Source organism: Gavialis gangeticus, unplaced genomic scaffold, assembly GCF_001723915.1.
Source record: "Gavialis gangeticus isolate Ggan-Ray unplaced genomic scaffold, GavGan_comp1, whole genome shotgun sequence".
Classification (NCBI taxonomy): domain Eukaryota; kingdom Metazoa; phylum Chordata; order Crocodylia; family Gavialidae; genus Gavialis; species Gavialis gangeticus.
Genome location: NW_017728997.1, coordinates 35,736,024 through 35,754,624, shown reverse-complemented (window position 1 = coordinate 35,754,624; position 18,601 = coordinate 35,736,024). Strand labels below are relative to the sequence as shown.

At 41.0% G+C, this 18,601-nt stretch overlaps 1 protein-coding gene across 1 annotated transcript in view; it reads right to left on the bottom strand.

Moving 5' to 3' along the window:
* Positions 1-6,354: 6,354 nt before the first annotated feature.
* NUP210 (nucleoporin 210) overlaps positions 6,355-18,601 on the bottom strand; it is a 128,523-nt gene continuing 116,276 nt past the window's right edge. Inside the window, exons 36-41 of the mRNA XM_019504616.1 lie at positions 14,822-14,968; positions 12,514-12,764; positions 10,646-10,862; positions 10,113-10,208; positions 9,902-9,985; positions 6,355-8,579 (exon numbers count right to left, since the gene is read on the bottom strand). Of these exons, the coding sequence (XP_019360161.1) occupies positions 8,491-8,579; positions 9,902-9,985; positions 10,113-10,208; positions 10,646-10,862; positions 12,514-12,764; positions 14,822-14,968 (884 nt within the window). The 3' untranslated portion in view covers positions 6,355-8,490. The remainder of the gene's footprint in view (positions 8,580-9,901; positions 9,986-10,112; positions 10,209-10,645; positions 10,863-12,513; positions 12,765-14,821; positions 14,969-18,601) is intronic.

The following is an 18,601-nucleotide window of genomic DNA, read 5'->3' as shown; positions in this document are numbered from 1 at the left end:
TGATGGTGACTTTCTCTGTTAAGGGGATATTTAGAAGATGGTGATTTCATGGGTACCAAACAAGACAGAAGATCTGCTTCTTCACCTTTAAGTAAATGTAGGGCTCAAGAAAGTCTAAGAGACTTAAGTTTTTTTTAATCAGAAGAAAACCAGCAGCAACACTGATAGTATAGGCTTTCACACCATAATTTCTAATCCTGACCTAGAAGAACCACATCTTGTTGTGAGACGTTTGTTCAGTGCTCATCCAATACTTTGAAAATGAAACTGCAAAAAGCACGTCCACCACTATGTAGGGGGTTGAGGTATTATATCCAGAAGTCGACTGACCCGAAAGCTGGCACTCTAGGGCTTAATCATTCTTTTCACATGGGCTATTAAACAACCACTGGTGGGCAAGAACTTTCACTCCATAGCAATGAGAATGGTCTGGTTATAATTCATTAATCCAGAACTTGGACAAAAGACCAACTTAATATGCCCTCTGTGCACTACACACACATAATTGAAAGACACTACTTCAGTTAAACCCTTTCTTGATTCATGCTCTCTGATAACACCACAGATATGTTTTCCCCTTTCATAAATATTGTAAAAGGAAACATATATAATGTATCATGAAAGTACAGATGACCACATTTTGTGAGGTCTGCAACTTCAGTAAGTAGTTTCTCAATTATGTTTGGCTATGCAATTCTGAAGAAAGCTCTTTGCTCCTTTGCACTGAATTAGAATAGAGGACTATGTACTTGTTCTGTCTTCATATATGGGAGAGGCACAGAAAACCTAAAGCCAACTTTAACTAGTCAAAAATATTTCAGAAGTGTAATAGCATTGTATGCATTCTAATAAGTGGAAGTTAATTTAATTTTTTCTACTCTACTCTTATGTAAGCCCTACTTTATTTCTTTGACAACCATTTACTGATGGTTCCCTTCTTCCAAGAGCTCATGAGGCTGCCAACACTAATTCAGTAAACATCATCTGTTTTGTTAGCACAATATTTCCTTCCCCTTGAGGAAAAACTCCTTCAACTGGCAGATGCCACAACTTGAGGAGGACTCCGTGGTAACTTAAGGACAAGTGTTGCCAGTACTTTTTCTAACCTCTGCTAAGTGCTGAGCACAGGTATGTCTTACAGAGGAGCTGTTTGCTCAACTTCATGACTAAGATTTGCAAGGACAAAATTTCAAAACTGGTATATAGGTAGGATTGTTTCTACACAATAGCACATAAAATATATTAGGGTGGGGGAGGGAATTCCCACAATTGTCATAAATTTATTGTAGGTTTTTCAGAAGGAGCTGCCTAAACCTGGCCTCAGACTAAGGCTAGAAAAATCTGCCATTCATCTTGCAAGTGTCTTGGATCAGGAGCTTAAAAAATAGTGGCTTCAGTGACTGAAGTTTTAGTTGTTACCTCAACCTTTTCTTTAAGAAGGCTAAAAGGCCTGTAAAAGCTATCATATGTACATTTTATTGAGAAATGGTTTATTTTGTGATTCTATGAATATAATTAATGTGGGAGTTACCCTTAAGAGTGCAAGGAGGCCTAATAACAGAAGTAGTGTGAAAATATGTGATATACAACAAATAGATATACAGAAAGATACCTGCTCTACTCCAGCTGTTAACTACTACAGAAAGCTTGTCATATTGGACATATTCACAACTCATTTTTGGAAGTTGTGAATTATTTGAAAACAAAATGAGATTTTTATTATAAATTATTTGCTGGATAATTTAAGGAATCGTCTTCATATAAAATTATTCCACTACAGCCTTTCAAAAATATCTGAGTAGTACTACAGATACTTCTGCATAACTTCATGCTGGAATGTGTATTCCAGAATAAGAGCTGCTTCTCCTAGATTACTTTAAAAATAAATAAACATATTATTCCCAAATCGTTGCTCCAACTCAGTGCATCATTCTCTTTGAAAAATAAGCTAAAATAGAACAAGGCACTTGCATTCCAAAATAAGTGTGTCCACACATGGAGATATTTAGGAATGACTGCTGTTCTTTAACTTCTAAATGTTGATTAGATCTTGTCAGGGAGAGCTGCTTGGACTGGATGTGTGTTTTGGGCCTCTGTTTCTGTTTCCTAATTGCATGAATAGAACCCTTAGAATTTGATTTATAGAACAAATAAGTACAATTATCAAATTGAACTTTACTTCATGAGCATATTTCATGCTATTAAGTTTACATTCACTGCTCCAGGAAGCATATTTACAGTAAGTTCATTTGGTTAGACACATACGAGAAATTGGACTCAAGGCTGAAAACAGAGCTGAAGTAATTTGTTGCAAAAAAATTGATCTGATTTCTTTTTTCAGTATTCACTCACTCAGATCTATGTCTATCAAAGATTTTATTTTGCAAAAATCAACTTTGGAAATAAACTTGCTGGTTAATTGGAAAAAAAAAGTGACCAGCACTAATTCTGATCCCACTGAAAGCAATGGGAAGATTCTTGTTGGACCTAAATGAGCTGTAAGTGCACTACTGACATTTGGTCATATTATAGGCACAAGTTCAATTTCTCCATGCACCTGGACTGGAAAGTACTCAGAGTAACAGCAATTTCATTAATTTCCAATAAATAGGTGAGAAAACCTCAATATAAGATGCATGGCACAGGATGGGGTCCTTAAGGAGGGCCGTGATCTCCCAAAGCCCCTTACTGTGCCAAGTTGGTCCAATGGGCACCCTCAATTCTCTCCCGCCATGTCTTTGATGGTATGAATGATAGGGAGGCTGTCTTTAAGTCCTCTTAGACACGGTTGAGATTGATTCTGAGGACCCTGTGGGTCCCTGGACCCCTGGTGGGTCCCATTCCAGGATGGATGTCACAATGGGTGTTTTGGGGCACCCTAGCCTTATGGGCTAAGCATGGCTGCAACCACCCCTTTACCACACCTCAAGCCTTGCAGATGGTAGCAATGTTGTTTGGTCTGGGCCTAGTTGTAATTTGGCCTCTTTGTCCTCCCTGGGCTCTCTGCAGCCCTGTCTCGCTCTGTGCCTCCCTGGCACTTGGGCTCTCCGCAGCCCTGAAAAGTGCTGCGCCCTCCTTGGTGCTGTGGTCGGTGCACCCTAAATGCTGCACCCTCCCTGGCACTGGGGTCCCCACACTGCCATGGGTCCCCTATGAAGCCTCCTCCTTCCCCTAATAGCTTCACCCAAACCACCAATGTTACACAACAATAAATCAAACACTAGCCCCTGGGCTGCAACATAAATTCAAGCCACCTGGCTATAATGTCAATCAAACCCTACTGGGGAATACTCCGTCCCACAACAGTATCAGGAGCTGCTCATGCAGTCAGGCCTCTCCCCTTTGCTTGCTCTGGGAAAGCTCCTTCCCCATTAGCTGCTGGCAGGGAACTGCCTTCCTGGCCCCAGCTCTGGGACATATGTATGAGCCAAGCCCTGCCCCTTCTGGTCAGCTGACTGCTGGCAGGTGTGGGCCGCTAGCCTGTTCTGGCTGCCCTGGTAACCCACAGCTGGGGCCTCCAACTCACCGGTAGGGCTGTTCCCCTGGCAGTTTCAGTCTTTTAAAGGAGCAGGGCACCCTAGTGCCCTGTGACACTGCAAAAAGCCTGAGTCTTAGTAAAAATGAAATTAGAACCTTATAAAGAATCCAATTGTTCTTTTAAAAAAAGGTTGAGCTTTGTCAGCAGTAGTTAAATGATGAACATTTATCCCTAATCCTTTATTTTACCTGAAGTTTGATAAGTCATGCACAGCTTCTGAATGTAAAAGCTATATTTTCCTCTTACAGCAAGTCACTTTAAGAACTAAGCCTCTTTTAAAGAGGTTTATTTTCCACCCCACCTTTTTAGTCCCCTACTACCAGCACTATGAGGAAATATTTACTTACAAATATTTATTTACAAATAAATAGTGTCTAAATGACTTGATCCAAGTCATTCATTTCTCAAAACCATTCACTTAACTATGTACAATATAGACTACGTACAACTATGTACAACTGTTGGTTGCAAGTATCAGAGTAGATGGGAATGCGTACGGATTGTTTTTAAATGAGGTATTAAACCTATCTAGAAGTATTTCTAACGTGTTTATCACATGGCAACTACATATCTATCAAGGCTCCTTGACTCATTCTAACTGGAAAGAAAATAACATTTTGCTGGAAAACCCAAATTATAGCTGTGGAAAATAAGGACAATTCTGGAATACTAGCCAAGTGCCTATCAAGAATCACTGGGGTGGGGGGTGATGCAGGCATGGACAGAGCCTGCATCTGGGTCCCCCTCTCCCCACCTTTGGGGCCAGGCCTACTCCTCATTCCCCCACCTCTGCCACAGGGCCCCCCCCCACTGCTCTTTTCAGGCCAGGCTAGGCCCAGCATGCCCCCCACCAAGCCCATTGCCATTTCAGAGCTGGGCGTGCCCCCCCACCCTCCCCGCCACCGTTGCGGAGCTGGGCCAGGCCTGGCACCTCCACCCACTGCCATTTTGGAGCCAGGCTGGGCCTGGTGTGCCCCTCCCACCCTGTCTGCCACTGTTTTGAGGCTGGTCCTACTTTGCCCCCTGGCTGCCTGGCTAGTGTCTGCCTGCCTCGCCTTCCCTCCCCATGAATGATTGGGGGGGGGGGGGCAGGCAGAGCACCGCCACCGCATCCAGGGAGCAGGGAGTAAGGCCAGCTTTGTCCCCTTTTATGTCCGCTCCATCGCCACCACCTCCTGGGAGTAGGGTGGGTGGATGGGGGCTCAAGACCAGCACAGCTCCTTCCCCCCATCCCCGCCCTCATGGCAGCATCCAGGCCTGCTCTTCTCCCATGCTGCGGCATGGCCGGGCCCATTACCCACTTCCCTTGCATCACCACTGCTGGCCCAACCTGTTCCCCACCCCTCTTAACGCTGTTGCCTCTGCCTTCTCCAAGGAGCGGGGGGAGGAGGGGAAAGTCAGCTATGTGAGAGGCCAACTCCAAGTGGACAAGATCACACCTGTCCATTTATTGATATGCCACCCCTGTGGACCAGCACATGCAAATGCAGACTTCTCTGGAGAGTGGGGAGGAGAATTCAAGAAATAGAAGAGTGTATCCTGGGCTGTACTTGTGGGAGGGTGGATATGGAACAGAGTGCATGGCTCAGGCAGTTAGAAGAGGATAGCCTGCTGGCCTAGGATGCCTGAATCAGCTGGCAGGGGTGACTGGCTGGCCATAGAGAAACTAAAAAGCTCCCGGGGCCGCATCCATACAAGCGTGGAAGTTTGGCTCCCCAGGGACAACTAGCAGTAGGATACCTTGTGCTGCTGCTAATTGTCCCTGGGGAAAACCTGAGCCATGTGTCCTCTGCAGCATAGCAGGTTACCCTGGGTGGGGGTAGAGGAGGTTGGGGCCAGCACTGAAATGGCCCCAGCAGGATTCCCTGGAGGCCTCTTGGGGCTGCAGCAGTGGCAATCCTGCCACTTAGAGCCTGGCCAGCAGCCACAGCATGGCTCTGGCTGGCTAAACTCCAGGTTTGAGCAGCATCCTCTGTCTCCACATGTCCACTCTGTTTTTGTGAGGGTTTTTTCTGAGCCCTGGATATCAAGGGCTCAACCCCCCCGCACTGCTCCCTTGCAGTGTAGAGAACAACTGAATGTGCAGTACATAGCGCTGCAGATGAGCCTGCAGAGCCACTTACCACAACAACTGTGCTTGTCTGGATGTGGCCAAGAAGGGGAGCTAAGGGAGAGGGGAAAGGCTGCAGTGCTGAGGAGGCAACACAGAGCTGGGGTTGCCCTCTCAGTGTCTGGGAAAGGTCACAGGATTTAACTGCATATTCTTTATGTATTTGTTTATGGTTCATATTGTTTCCTATTGGGACAAGTTTGCCACAGGGAAAAACTGTACTGTGAAAATGACAACCTGTTACACTGAGTAAAAAGTAAATCTGAGAAATCTCTACTTTGTCTATTACCCCTACTGCCACTCCCCCTTCCAGACACACCCTAACATTTGAAAAATCCAACTATATTCTCTTTCAGTCCTACCATGCTTCAAATCCCAAAGGACAAATTATAGTCAGTGACACCTTGTTGTACCAGTTTCCCAACTATGCCATAATTTCTCTGCAATTACAAAAAAGGTGAAAGGGATTGCACAGGCAAAAGTCAGGACATGATTTGGAGACAATGGAATTGTAGAGGTGTCCTCAGTGCATAAATTGCAGTGCAGGATCATTCTAAGTGATGGTGATATGTGTGAAAGGAAGAAGCTGGCTTGACTGTCAAGTCCTAGGGTAAGTTTACAGGCCTGGCAATGACAGGGCAAATGCCTTTTTTACTTCAAACCCATCAAATTTTATATGAATTCATTAGAGACCACAAGCAGAATGTTTTGCAATACAGAACTGAAATTTAATGACATCAAGGCATAGTCTCATAGTGGGGGTTGACAGCAAGGGACACAAAAAGGTAATGAATGCACAGTTAGCTTTTAAGGAGACAGGAGAAAACACAAATGGTCAGTAGCACTATATTAAGTAATCTTATAAAACTTTATTAAATAAGACAAGTATAAATGCCCATATATACATCCAAATTGTCAAATTTAAGCAGTACTAGCATGTAAGGCACATTTCTCTTTCAATAACTAGTAAATAAATTATAAAAACCTCACAAAGGATCAATAATTAACAGTGCTTAATTTTTCGGTAACAACTGCATAAAAAAACCCTACATGCCACATAATTTGTCTGTGTGTACATCCCTGTCTCCTCTTGCATAATTTCATGTGTTGATCACATATGTTGTGATGCCCTGTTTTTTAATCAGAACACTTGTGACTACCTTCATTACGGTTCTTTTGGACAATTCACACTTCAGGAATTATTCACAGCTGCAACATGGATAATGATACCTAAATGTAAACAAACCCCAATTCTGAGGGCAACAGCTGCAAAATAGCGCCTGTGGGACAAGAGAAAATTTCTGCATTTGTGATCCACAAAACAAAGGGTTTTCTTTACATCATAACTGAGGTAATTTTTCTATCCTAGGGCCAATGTTTTAGGGCAACTTCTTGAAAAACAGTCTTTTGTTTCTCTCAACGTTTAAAATTAACATAAAAAAACCCTCTCTCTTTTGTGCACGTTGCTGGCAGCTTTACTTTCTGATAGCATGGCAGGTCTGAGTGTGTATAGTAATTTACCACCTGGTAGAAACTTCTGATTTATCTGTCAATTGTGCACAAATGTCACATGGGTGTGGGTGTGTTCTAGTCCATCAGAAACACACACATAAAATAGCAGAGTAATAACTATGCAATACACTGCATACATAAGTATTTTATTATACATACACATTATACAGTAAGCACTATTATTATTGGGTAAGATTTAATTATGAACACAATAGTTCCTGGCTGATCTTAACATTAATACTTTACCTAATAGTAAAAGGCAATCTTTTAGGGTGCCCAGAGAATATGTATGCAGGTATATTGCATCAGAGACAGAATAAACCAACTAAAATTTATCATTACCATGAAACAAGCTACTCAGTTTATGAGGCAGTAACTGGGCAGTGGCAATGGATGTAGGCTCAGTTTTGGCCGAGGTATTTATATTTTTAAAACAATCAATAAAAATATCATATCTTTCATATTTATAATAACGATTAAAAAGGTGATGAAAATTACTGCCTTCAACTAAAATATTTGCATACCTCTACATAATTTTAGAAATCTTTATTACCAAATGCAGATTCTTCTAAGAAGGCACATGCTTTTTTTGCATTCTTGATCACAGAAGAAGCATACAGTAGCAAAAAGGAATACTGCAATTTTACCTAAAAGAAACCATATCTGTATATTGTTTGTTTTTATTTTTGTTAAAAAAAAACTGATTTATTCACAGTTATCACAGCATTCCTAAACTGGCAAGTTATAATGAAGATTCACATTGTAAGGCTATAATATAAGAATACTTATCAGTGCAGTACATTCCTGAGTCTTGGAACCCAAAGTAAAACTTAAGTCCTTTTACACATACAATCCTTCACATTTTTTGGCTCATGTTTTACCTGCTTTTCTAGTTCCCTTTTTTTAAAAAAAACTTATTAAAAGAAAGTTAGTTTCTACAGAAAGTAAATAAAAGCCACTACCCATTTTCTCCTAAATGTAGCTTCCAATTACTTGAAGCGTGCAGGAAAGCCAACTTAGCACAAAAATTGATTATTGTCCAGTCATCCTTGTCAACTGAGCATAAAACAGAAAACAGCAGAATAGAGTTTAGAGGATTAAAAGCATCCCCATAAAAATTAAAGGAATGCCAGGCATTTTTTTTAAAAGGTGTTATACAGTATGCTTTAAGACAACTTGTACCATTACTGAGCATCTGCAAATTTTCAAACTTTGCTGAGATTCCTCCACAGTGAAACACTTTTACTATTAGTAAAGGCACTGACTTTTTAAAAACCCAAGTATATGCCCTTATGCAGATGAATCTGTGTAGTCTCTTGAAGCTAAGAGGCTAAGAAGTACTCCACAGAATGGAGGAAGGGCTGCTTTTTCTATTTGAAGACACAGGACTGAAAGGACTTGCAGGTGAAGCAGAAAAACCTGTAAAATGGGAAGATGAAAAAGAAAATTGTGTTCATAAAGAGACAGGACCATGGTGAGAAGGCTGAAAAACAGTTACTCTTAGAGCATTTGGAAATGGGGAAGGGATTCTAGAGAAAACTGAAACATTTTCTTTTATATTTTGGGTGCATTTTCATCTACTTATACATAGGAGGCTTTTCTAGGTACTGTCAAAAGGAAATAATAATTATAATAAAAAATCCCACCCACAAACACATGACTGCCTGTGCATACACGCCCATAAGAAAGCACAGTTCATTTCAGTAATAAATGATAACTGATAATCTTGATTTGCTTTACCTCACCCAAATATCTGAATGATACTACAGGACTGTGTTGCTTATTGGTATCTCATTTAACAGCATTGGCTGTCTACTAGAATCAACATCCAAAGAACAAATGGCAAAAGCATTGTATGAGGTGCAATTTCTGTTTCTTAATTTCTGAATCTTAAACCATAATCCATACATACAAACTTGTTTCCCCACTATTAGAATCAAGTATTCTTCAGTCTACACTCCCAACCATATGTGTTTGCTATGAAGCTAGGATGCAAGTTTATTGTAGTCAGTGAGTAAATTATAAATGAAGTACCAAAACTGTGCAGAATTCCTCGATTGGCCTCTCTCTATTTTTTTTTTTTTTTTACTTTGCTGTGCGTATTAGAATTGCTGGTTATTAGAATCAAGAGTGCTCTTCCCAATGTGATTCTAAGAAACAAACTAAGGACAATGTACTATAAGCCAAGGCTCTTTAGTGAAGCACTTTATTATGTGCTTAAAATATGAACAAATATTCCCTGCCAAAGGCCATGAATTATTTGCATGCTTAGTCATCCCTACAGTTAAAGTAACAAATATGAATTGTTTAACCTGCTAGTTGTCTATACAACTTTGAGAAACTGAATAATATTTTTGTTGAAAATGTAAATGCGATTATTTTCCTAATCATTGTCAGGAGATTATGGAAACCCTGTAGTAAAACAGACTACTTATTCCCTTGCCTTCCAAGCTGCCATTAAAAGATCTTGACTCTCATCTTTATTGCAAGTAAAATTAGAAGTAGTTTCTAGCTAAGAAGTCACATGAGTGCAGAATGCAGTATGTGAGCTCAAAAATCAAGTAAAAAACAAAAAACAAACAAACAAAATGTTTCTAAAGTCATGTACAGTGCTTGTGTGCCAGTCTTGCAATCTATTTCAGGATACAGACATCTTTTAGTGATATCTCTTAATAGTCATTCAAATGAAATATCTAGGGTAACCAATTCATTTCATTTATAACTGGGTAACAGCTGCTTACTGTTACGGCTGTGTTGAGGAGTTGTCCTTGGGGTGAATGCTGGATGAGTATGCTGTTCCTTCGGTGAGAATACTGCATGGTAGGCTGAGAGATGTTAAAAAAACAAAAACACAACAAAAAAAATTTTCAGCATTGAAATTATTCATTTAAATCACAGCTAAAATAACGTTTATAAAGTAAGGAACAATATTGCAGCCTTTTATACTCTTACCTATGATCATAACAGCTGTCCCTGCTAGCAGTGCAAAAAGCGTGAAGAACATTACTTGATAGGAATCAAGGAAGTGTTGGAATAAGCTGGCTCCATCTGTGGAACCAATTGAAAAGAAGAGATAACATAACCATGTTATAAATCGCATCTTATCTCTCTAATCTGATCTAAATATAAATTAGACTCCTTTCCTACATCTTATTTTATTTTGAATATTGTGTTTAATACCTTTACATTAGATACATTTAACAGCAAAAGTACTGTTGGTTACTAAAGCATCATGGTATCTTGGAGGGGCAACTGTACATTAAAAGAGTGATTGCATTTTGAATGAACCAGAAAGGGAAAGGTGTCCAGTTTCAGCCACATTCAACATTTGTATGCAAACCTCACTGTCAGGGTATTAGTGCATATCAAACAGTGATAGCTTCAGCAGTCAGCTCAGATTTAAACTACATTAAATCCTGTAACTCCTTGAACATTAATGGGAATTAGAATTTTATTCTGACACAAAAATTTAGAGATAAACTTACGTCTCACTGGCCCACTTCTGCCAGTTATATAAATAATTGTCACTGGAATAGTAATAGACTGGTCAGTCACTGTGCTAGATATCGTAAGCGTGGTTGATAAGGACCCCTGGCTTGTAACTCTTGGATCAGATAAACTAACAGTGTAGGTTACATAACTGGGCAGGCCATACGATTTCTCTCTCTCAAATGCCTTCACCATTGGTGATCCACATTTCACCTGCAAAACAAAGATACTGTCTGAACAAAGACTGTATGTGCATAAATGCATACAAATTATATTTGAAGGAAAAGTTACTTCAATGGAGAACACAGGCCATAGCCACAGATCTATTCCACCAAACCTGTTCATACCCCCATCACCTCTCTACTCGCAGAGCTCTCAATTTAAACTTTGTTGATGCTAGTTTTGGCAACTCCTCTAACTCCACAGGCTTGGGAAAGAATATGCCTATGAGCTCCCCATACAACAACACATGAGGGCAATATCCTGCTGGTGCATGAAACAGACATGCAGAGGGACCATTAACTAAAAAGTGGAACTCCACCCTCAAGAGACTAAACAGAGTGAAAATGGAAGAAAAGATTTTGCTCCCACATCCCTACTAGTTTCATGCTGTTAGGTCAGCTGTTGGTTGTTACCTTTTCAGAGAAATGTAAAGAACGTTAATGTCTGCTGAGGTATTTAAGACCAAATCCCCCTATTCTTCTGCAAATCTATCTGATATCAAGTAACATATCTATTAGAATTAAAAATAGAATGTGACAAGCAAGGAATAGAAATATTTTAATATCAGATGTCAAAGATAAGCTTTAATATTTAGTTTGGAGGGGTGGGGGGAGTAGAATACTAGATAACCAAAATGTGTCAGATTATCCTTTTAACTGGAGAAAACAGATGCATTAGCACCGTTTGTAGAATAAAAAGCCCTGACATATTATCTTTCCCCTGTAGACATGATAAAAATCTGCAATTCACACCACAGCAGGGAGTGTCAGGCAAAGTTTTAGCTTTTTAAAGGTCATGAACCAACCAGTACATGAAACCACAGAATCATAACAGATAGAGACAACAAAGATCTACCAGATTACTGAGTCAGGCCCCAGAAAGTGCAGAACATCATCCTCTGACAACAGTTATTCAGGTGGATGTAACCATACACAAGAGTGAAGAAGAGGAAAAGATTATAGCTGCCTGTCATCTATCCACTAATATCTACTGGGATGGACTCTCGTTGCACCTTCTCTTTCCCTTGCATAGCTGTCTGAGGAGAAAATGTCACAAGAGGACTGCTAAAAAAGAAAATGCTTGGGGGCAAGCTCCACATGTGACTTCTCCTCAAACTTGTCCTGTTCAGGGCAACTATTTCAATACATTTTGAGGGAGATTTTATTCCTGGGGAAGTCCTGCTAATTATCATAACTTTATTTCTGATCTGTTACATCATTAGTTTACACAACCACATGCCATCTTTGCAAAAGCTAAATCATACTTGAATTTTATACTATTTCCTGACCCCTTATTTTTCCCTTTTTCCTGACTATCCCATACATTTGGATTGCTGTAGGCAACTTTGTAACTGCACCCCTGCTCTACACCTGTCTGCCTGTCTAACAATCTGGCCAGCACAGATGAGTCAACCTGGATGGATGGGGATGCCTTTTATGATTTTCTCTTGGTGTAGGCCATTAGTAATTTAATAATGCCTAAGCAGGAAAGAGTACTGCATCTTAGAGGAGCATCTCCAAGACACCTTGCCTCTTGGAGTACTCCTAAATGCTGAAGTGCATACTGACCTCCTCCTCAGAACTGTCTCTAATGGTTCAGCACAGTTTTAAATATACAGGATGATTTGCCATGATACACTCACCTCGAGATTGTTGAGAATTTCAGTGGCTCCAAATATTTTCACATCAGAGCTAATATAATGGTTACTTAAGACTATTTCAGTCTGATCAGCATAAAATCCTGGATTGAACGGCACTTCAGTGCTGATCTGCTCACCAGAGAAATGGCTGCTCTGAACTGAGGCTGTAACTATGACAGCTGTTTTACTCATGCTGAGATGCTTTAGCTGCTTGTCAGTAAGTCTGTGCATTGTGATGGAACAGATATACTGACCTATAAAAAAACAAAAAAACAAAACAAAACAACAAATAGGATCAGCCCTTAATTGCTCCTGTTTCTTTTCATGCCTAAGAACATTTCTTGTGGGTCTCACTGAGGAATCTTCTTTAGAGGGGCAATGAAGCAATATAAAAATGTGCCCTAATAAACTGAAACTGAGGACAGCAGAGGCAAGCAAGACCTAACACAAATCCCCATGGTACAACATTACCACAGCGTTCACTTCACCCCAGTTCATTGTCAACTAAGTGCAGAGGATAGGGGAATAAATAAATAAAATCAGGCTGTTTTCAATTCATCCAAGGTTTTTCATATTCCAGCTGGTTTGAATTACATTTTGAACTTAAGGTTTCTGGGGATATTGTATGAAATCTTTTACTGAAAACCAAATCTAACAAGAACCATACTTACTTTACCTACTGCTGTAATTCTAGTCAGTAACCATCATCAACTTTTGGGGCATTATCTGTTCTTTATTAATAACAAATTGCTCATGCTTGTGTTATGAGTCAGAGTCAGAAATTCAGATTGGACTACTACAATGTAAAACAGCAGGCTTTAGTTCAGCTAGATTAACATGTAGCACCCCCTAGCTTTGGGGAGTAGGTCAGCACAAACCTGTTATGCCTGAACTCCAGGACACGGCAGCAAGACAGAATCAGGACCTTAACTTTCACGCACATTCTTTTCACAAGTGATCTAGGTTGGGGTTGTTTTGCACAGGAGTCCAGAATAACTATGTACCCAAACATTCCATCAGGCACATTATTATTTTAAATGAAATTCCATAGGGATGTGCAGGTACCAAAATAGCATTACATATATGAGGGATATATGTGAAATTGTTTCCCACTTGCTTCAGAATATGGTGAAAAATATTAATACTATATTTTCTTGCATAACACATGCCCCCACGCAAGACATGCACCTTTTTGGGGGAAAGTACAATTAAAAAAAAAGAAGTTTCCAGAGGTACAACCACATGCAGCAGGGACAGAGCCTAACCTTCAGCTCGCTCACTCTCCATTTCCTGCTCAGGCAGAATTTAGTTTTAATCTTTTCCCAGCTGATTTGCTAGTAGCTTTTGGCTGCTCAGCCAAAAGCTGAAATTGTAGCTGCTGCTGAGACTGGACTCCATCGGTAGAGCTAGGATTTTGAAGTGAGATAAAAAAACAGTCTGCAGGGAAGAGAGAGACCAGGAATAGCTAACAGACAGCCAAACTGCAAAGGAAACGACAGTCTTATTTTTGGAACATCAAGTCTACCAAAAAGGAGAGAGGGCTGTGTGAAGAGGAATGAAGAGCAATTAGCAGAGGTCACGTAGAACTAGCACGGGGTTGTCAACGTGTACCCCTGGAGGTAACTGAGAGGGCCCTATGCGTACGTGCAGATGGACGGGGATGGAGGGCTACCACGCACCATCCCATGCTGCCGTGCCCCACTGTCTGGCTGCCAGGGGTACACTGATCGAAAAGGCTGAAAACCCCTGAACTATCAAGTCAACTGACTCCCTCCATATTGCTTATGAGAAACACCACTGCTAAGGCTGGGCAGCTGGGTTTTAAACTTCAGGTGAAGCAGGAATTTAAGGATACAGCCAACCAATAAGCCTGCCCTGGATCTGCCCCTGATGGATTCTGCCTGTCCCTCCCTCCAGCTGCTGGAGGGAAGAGAAGAAAAAGCAGCAGCTGCCATCTTGCAGTATCTTCACACTTCTATTCCGAGCCAAAAACCAGCCCCCTTGCTTAAGACATTGTAGAATGTTGGAAGACTAACTTTCTGGAAAACATCATGTGTGGTATGCAAGTAAATACAGTACCCTTATGGTTGTATGCAGAAAACCATCATAAAATGAGAAAAATGTGTGACAAATGCACATCAGGGACAAACGTAAGTTTAACTAAACACTTGGGACCCTATCCTTAATTCCAATATACATCCAAGATTCCCAGTGGTTTTATCAAGAGATCTGGCTGTACCAAGAATGATGGACCAAATTGTGGCAGCCCTCTGGCTGTATTTGCAGTCCTGGATCCTTTTCCCCATCTTACCTGAAGCACTATCAAATCCAGGCTCTGCTGTAAAAATATCATGGGCTGGGAAATCAAATGCAGCATTGTTAAAATGAAGATGGCAGCTGATAATGGACTCTGGCTGTAGTTCTGCAATGGCTTCAATCTGAGCAGGTGAACATTCCCCTAAGGAAAAAAAAATAAAATCAGCAGGCTTATTAAGATATGAAAAAAAACTTGCTAACAGAAGCAGGGCTCATCATTGCCTCTCAGAAGAAATTTCAGGTCATTCTGCCACCTTCATTATAATTTCAAGCATTCTATAAAAAGGCTTAGAGTGGTTACCATGGTCTTAATGCAGCTGGGAGTAAAATGAAGTTGTCTCCTCTCAAACGCAGTCTGTGAGAGTATGCAACTGAAAGCTTTATAATAGTTGTGCATGTAAGCAATGCATTTGCCATCAGGCAATAAATACAATTGATTATTTCAGCTTGTTGGTTTTGTTCAATAGTTTGTACCTCTTATGTAAGGCAGCCTCTGGAAGCTCCATTAACGTATATTTCACTAGCTGCCAAGAAGGATTTTTTTAAAATTTATTACAGGATTGAATAGGTGAAATAGTTCACCTACAGTTGTTTTCAACAATTGTTAAATGTTAAGAATGTGTAATATGAAAAAGGCACTGTGATTAAACAACATAAGGATTGGTAAATCAGAAAAAATAAATACAGTGTTTAACTCTGCATGTTACATAGCTCTAGAAAATATTTTTTGGCTCAAAATTCATTAAGGACTCAAACAGCAAGCAGAAACTTGTTTAGAGCTAAGTCTGTTATTTTTAAACAGGTAATTACAATGGTGTAGAGAGGTAATCAGTTGTTAGCTTGTACCTCTTTTTTAGTGCTAGCAATATGAAAAAATAGATATTTTGATTATTTATTTATATAACTGATCTCAAGATCATAAAATATCCATAACTAGCAAATATTAATAATAAGCAATTCAAAAAATTGCTCTATAAAATCTTAAGAGGACTTAAATTATTATGTGTATTAAACAAGAAGTAAGTCCAATTAAAAAAAATCCAACATACTTCAATACTGGCATAGAAACTTCTGAAATCCTTTGATGTCCTTAGAAATACTTTGGCCTTTACCAAGCAAAGCAAACTCTACAAACATTTGCGTTCCTTTCTTTTAAGCATGGAAGGCCAACTTTTCTTCCCCCTGAAAACTGTTTTTGCAACTGTATCAATTAGAGCAGTAATTTGAAAATCTATCCTGAACTTCCTTAAGCAAGTTACCTCTGCCTTCATTCAAGCAGAACCTGTATTTTTAGTACCTAAAAAGGGAAAACCTTAGTGGTTTTTAATTTAAAGTTTGTTTTGGAAAGGGACATGCTAACAGCTAGATGGCTCAGGGAATGGCCATGAGATAGAGAACCTTTAATTTTTTTGTCTGTCCAAATAAAGGCACTTGGTACTGCCCTGAAGTACCCTGCCATGGTCTACATGAGAAAAATTGGACACAGCATGCTTGAAAAAATATCTAGATTACAAAACCAGTCATTACAAACTGATTCTGTGACTGGAAATCCAAGCAGAAAGACCAAGACCAAATTGCTTTGGACACTAATCTTAGTCACTTCTAGAAACAGTTCCTCTGATACAAGGGTGACAAAACATGTGGATTGTGAACTGATTTTTCCAGTTGTATCTGTCACTGTTGAAAAATAGCTTTAGTCTGTAGCGCCCCAAATGCTAAGCCAGTCACAGGCACTAATTTTGCCTATACTAGATTTCGAAGGCCTTTTACAATAGGTCCAGAGTAAAGGTTCAAGTATATTTTCACTATATATCCTTTAACATTTGCTTGTACTTCCAACCAGCTCTAGTACAAGAAGAAGAAGTTGGTATTTTTTCCTGGATCCTCTCCTTTTCCATTTGTTTAGCCAGTTATCTAGCTGATTGCAAATAAGGGAACCTTTTTTGGCTAGAATTATTGCCATTCCCTTCACTTTTCCCCCAACAGTTGAGAATTTTTCAATTTTATTTTCCTTTTTGATTGACAGTTTAAATGCTCTGTGGGCTGTCTGATCAAGTCCACTCTGTCATTCTGAGTTAGCTAATTTAATAAACATTTTTTCCAATTTTCCTTCTACACCATAAAAGAATATATTACAAATAAAGCAGCCACATGAAAGAGTAATTTAGAGAAGTTTACATTTGGTCATAATGTTGTTGCATTTTTTTCCAGTGGAACAGATCAAAAGTTCATTCTGAATGTGTAGCTACTCACAGCACTATGGAATTACAATCATTACAAAAAAAACACATAGCATGGGAACTCAATGTTCACAAGTTAACAAATGAGCTGGCTCCTGGGCCCCAAAAGAATCACAATGTGTCATCCTGATGGTGGTGGCATTACTGACATGATATTGCATCATTTGATGGTATTTTCTTGTGGTTAAAAAATTCCTCATGTGCTGATGCAACTACCCAATTTACTTAATCACAAAGAATAGTGAACCATATGGTGTAGGACAGGGGCAGGCAATTATTTTGGATGGAGGGCCACTTAAACAAAATTTTGGTGATCTGTCCAGGGCCACATGGGTAGCCCTGCCCCTTGACAGTTGCGCCGCCCTCTGGTTGCCATATTGGGACTGAAAGTCCCATCCCCTATCCCCTGACCTTTGCCACTGGAAGTCCCACCCCTTGCCCTCCAGAAATATTCCTTTTGGAAGGGGAGGGTTGCCATCTTGGAACCAGAAAAAAAGCCCAAATCATATACTAAAAGTCAAACACCTGCTATAACATATTTTAATTCAATTACAAAATTAAAATTACAAAAAATATTTATCATGTTATGTGTTTGTGTACTATATAGAGAGGGGATTGCATAACAACTCCAAATAAAGTCTTACTCTTGTATATTGTGTGTATGGGGTGTGTGTGTGTGTATGGTGGGGTGTATGTGGGGGGGTGTACGTGTATGATGCAGACCCTGCTGCCCATGGAGGCACTTGGGGCGTTCATGCCCTGCGCAGGTGCTGGTGGTGCATAGTTCTGGCCACTGCTGTGTGGGGGGCAAGAAGTGCAGCCTGCCTGGCCCATCTGGATCACAGGAGCTCGGTGCGGTGCATGTGCACGTCCTGGTACTCACACAGCACCTGGGGAAGGCCTGTGCTGAAGCCAGCTACCTTCCCTGCCCCCTAGAGTCTTGGGACCTGCACGGTAGGTGGCAGGGAAGGCAGCTGGCTCCAGCACAGGGATTCCCCTGGTGCCATGCAAGTGTGGGAGCTGCTCGTGCACCACGTGGTACCCCCTGCAAGAGAGGTGGGCCAGGCAGGCTGTGTTCCTCGCCCCCATGTGCAGAGCTTGCCAGAGCTGTGTGCTGCTGGGTGCCAGTGCCTGCGCAGGGCATGGGTGCCCTGAGTGCCCTGCTTGCTACTCCTGCCAGCAGCAGGGGCTGCATGCCATGTGGGGGAGTGGGTGTGGGGGGTCTCCACATCCCCTACCCTCCCTCTCAACCATATCCTGGCCACCCAAGCTCTGTGCTCCCACTACCCCCCTGGGCACAGGCTCTGCGCTGCTGTCAGTCCCTGCCCCCACCCAGCTGTAGCTCCCCCCAACCCCTGCCTCTTCCCTATCTGCTGCCTGGAGCAAGTGGGCTGCCACAGAAGCCAAACAGATCTCCCAGGGTGGCTGTAGCAGTGGCAGCAGCAGCCCTGCCCAAAAGTGGATGCTGGTTGGGCTGGGCGCTTCTGCCCATGAAAGTGGGAGCAAGGTGCAATAGGTTATGTTGTGTGTGCGTG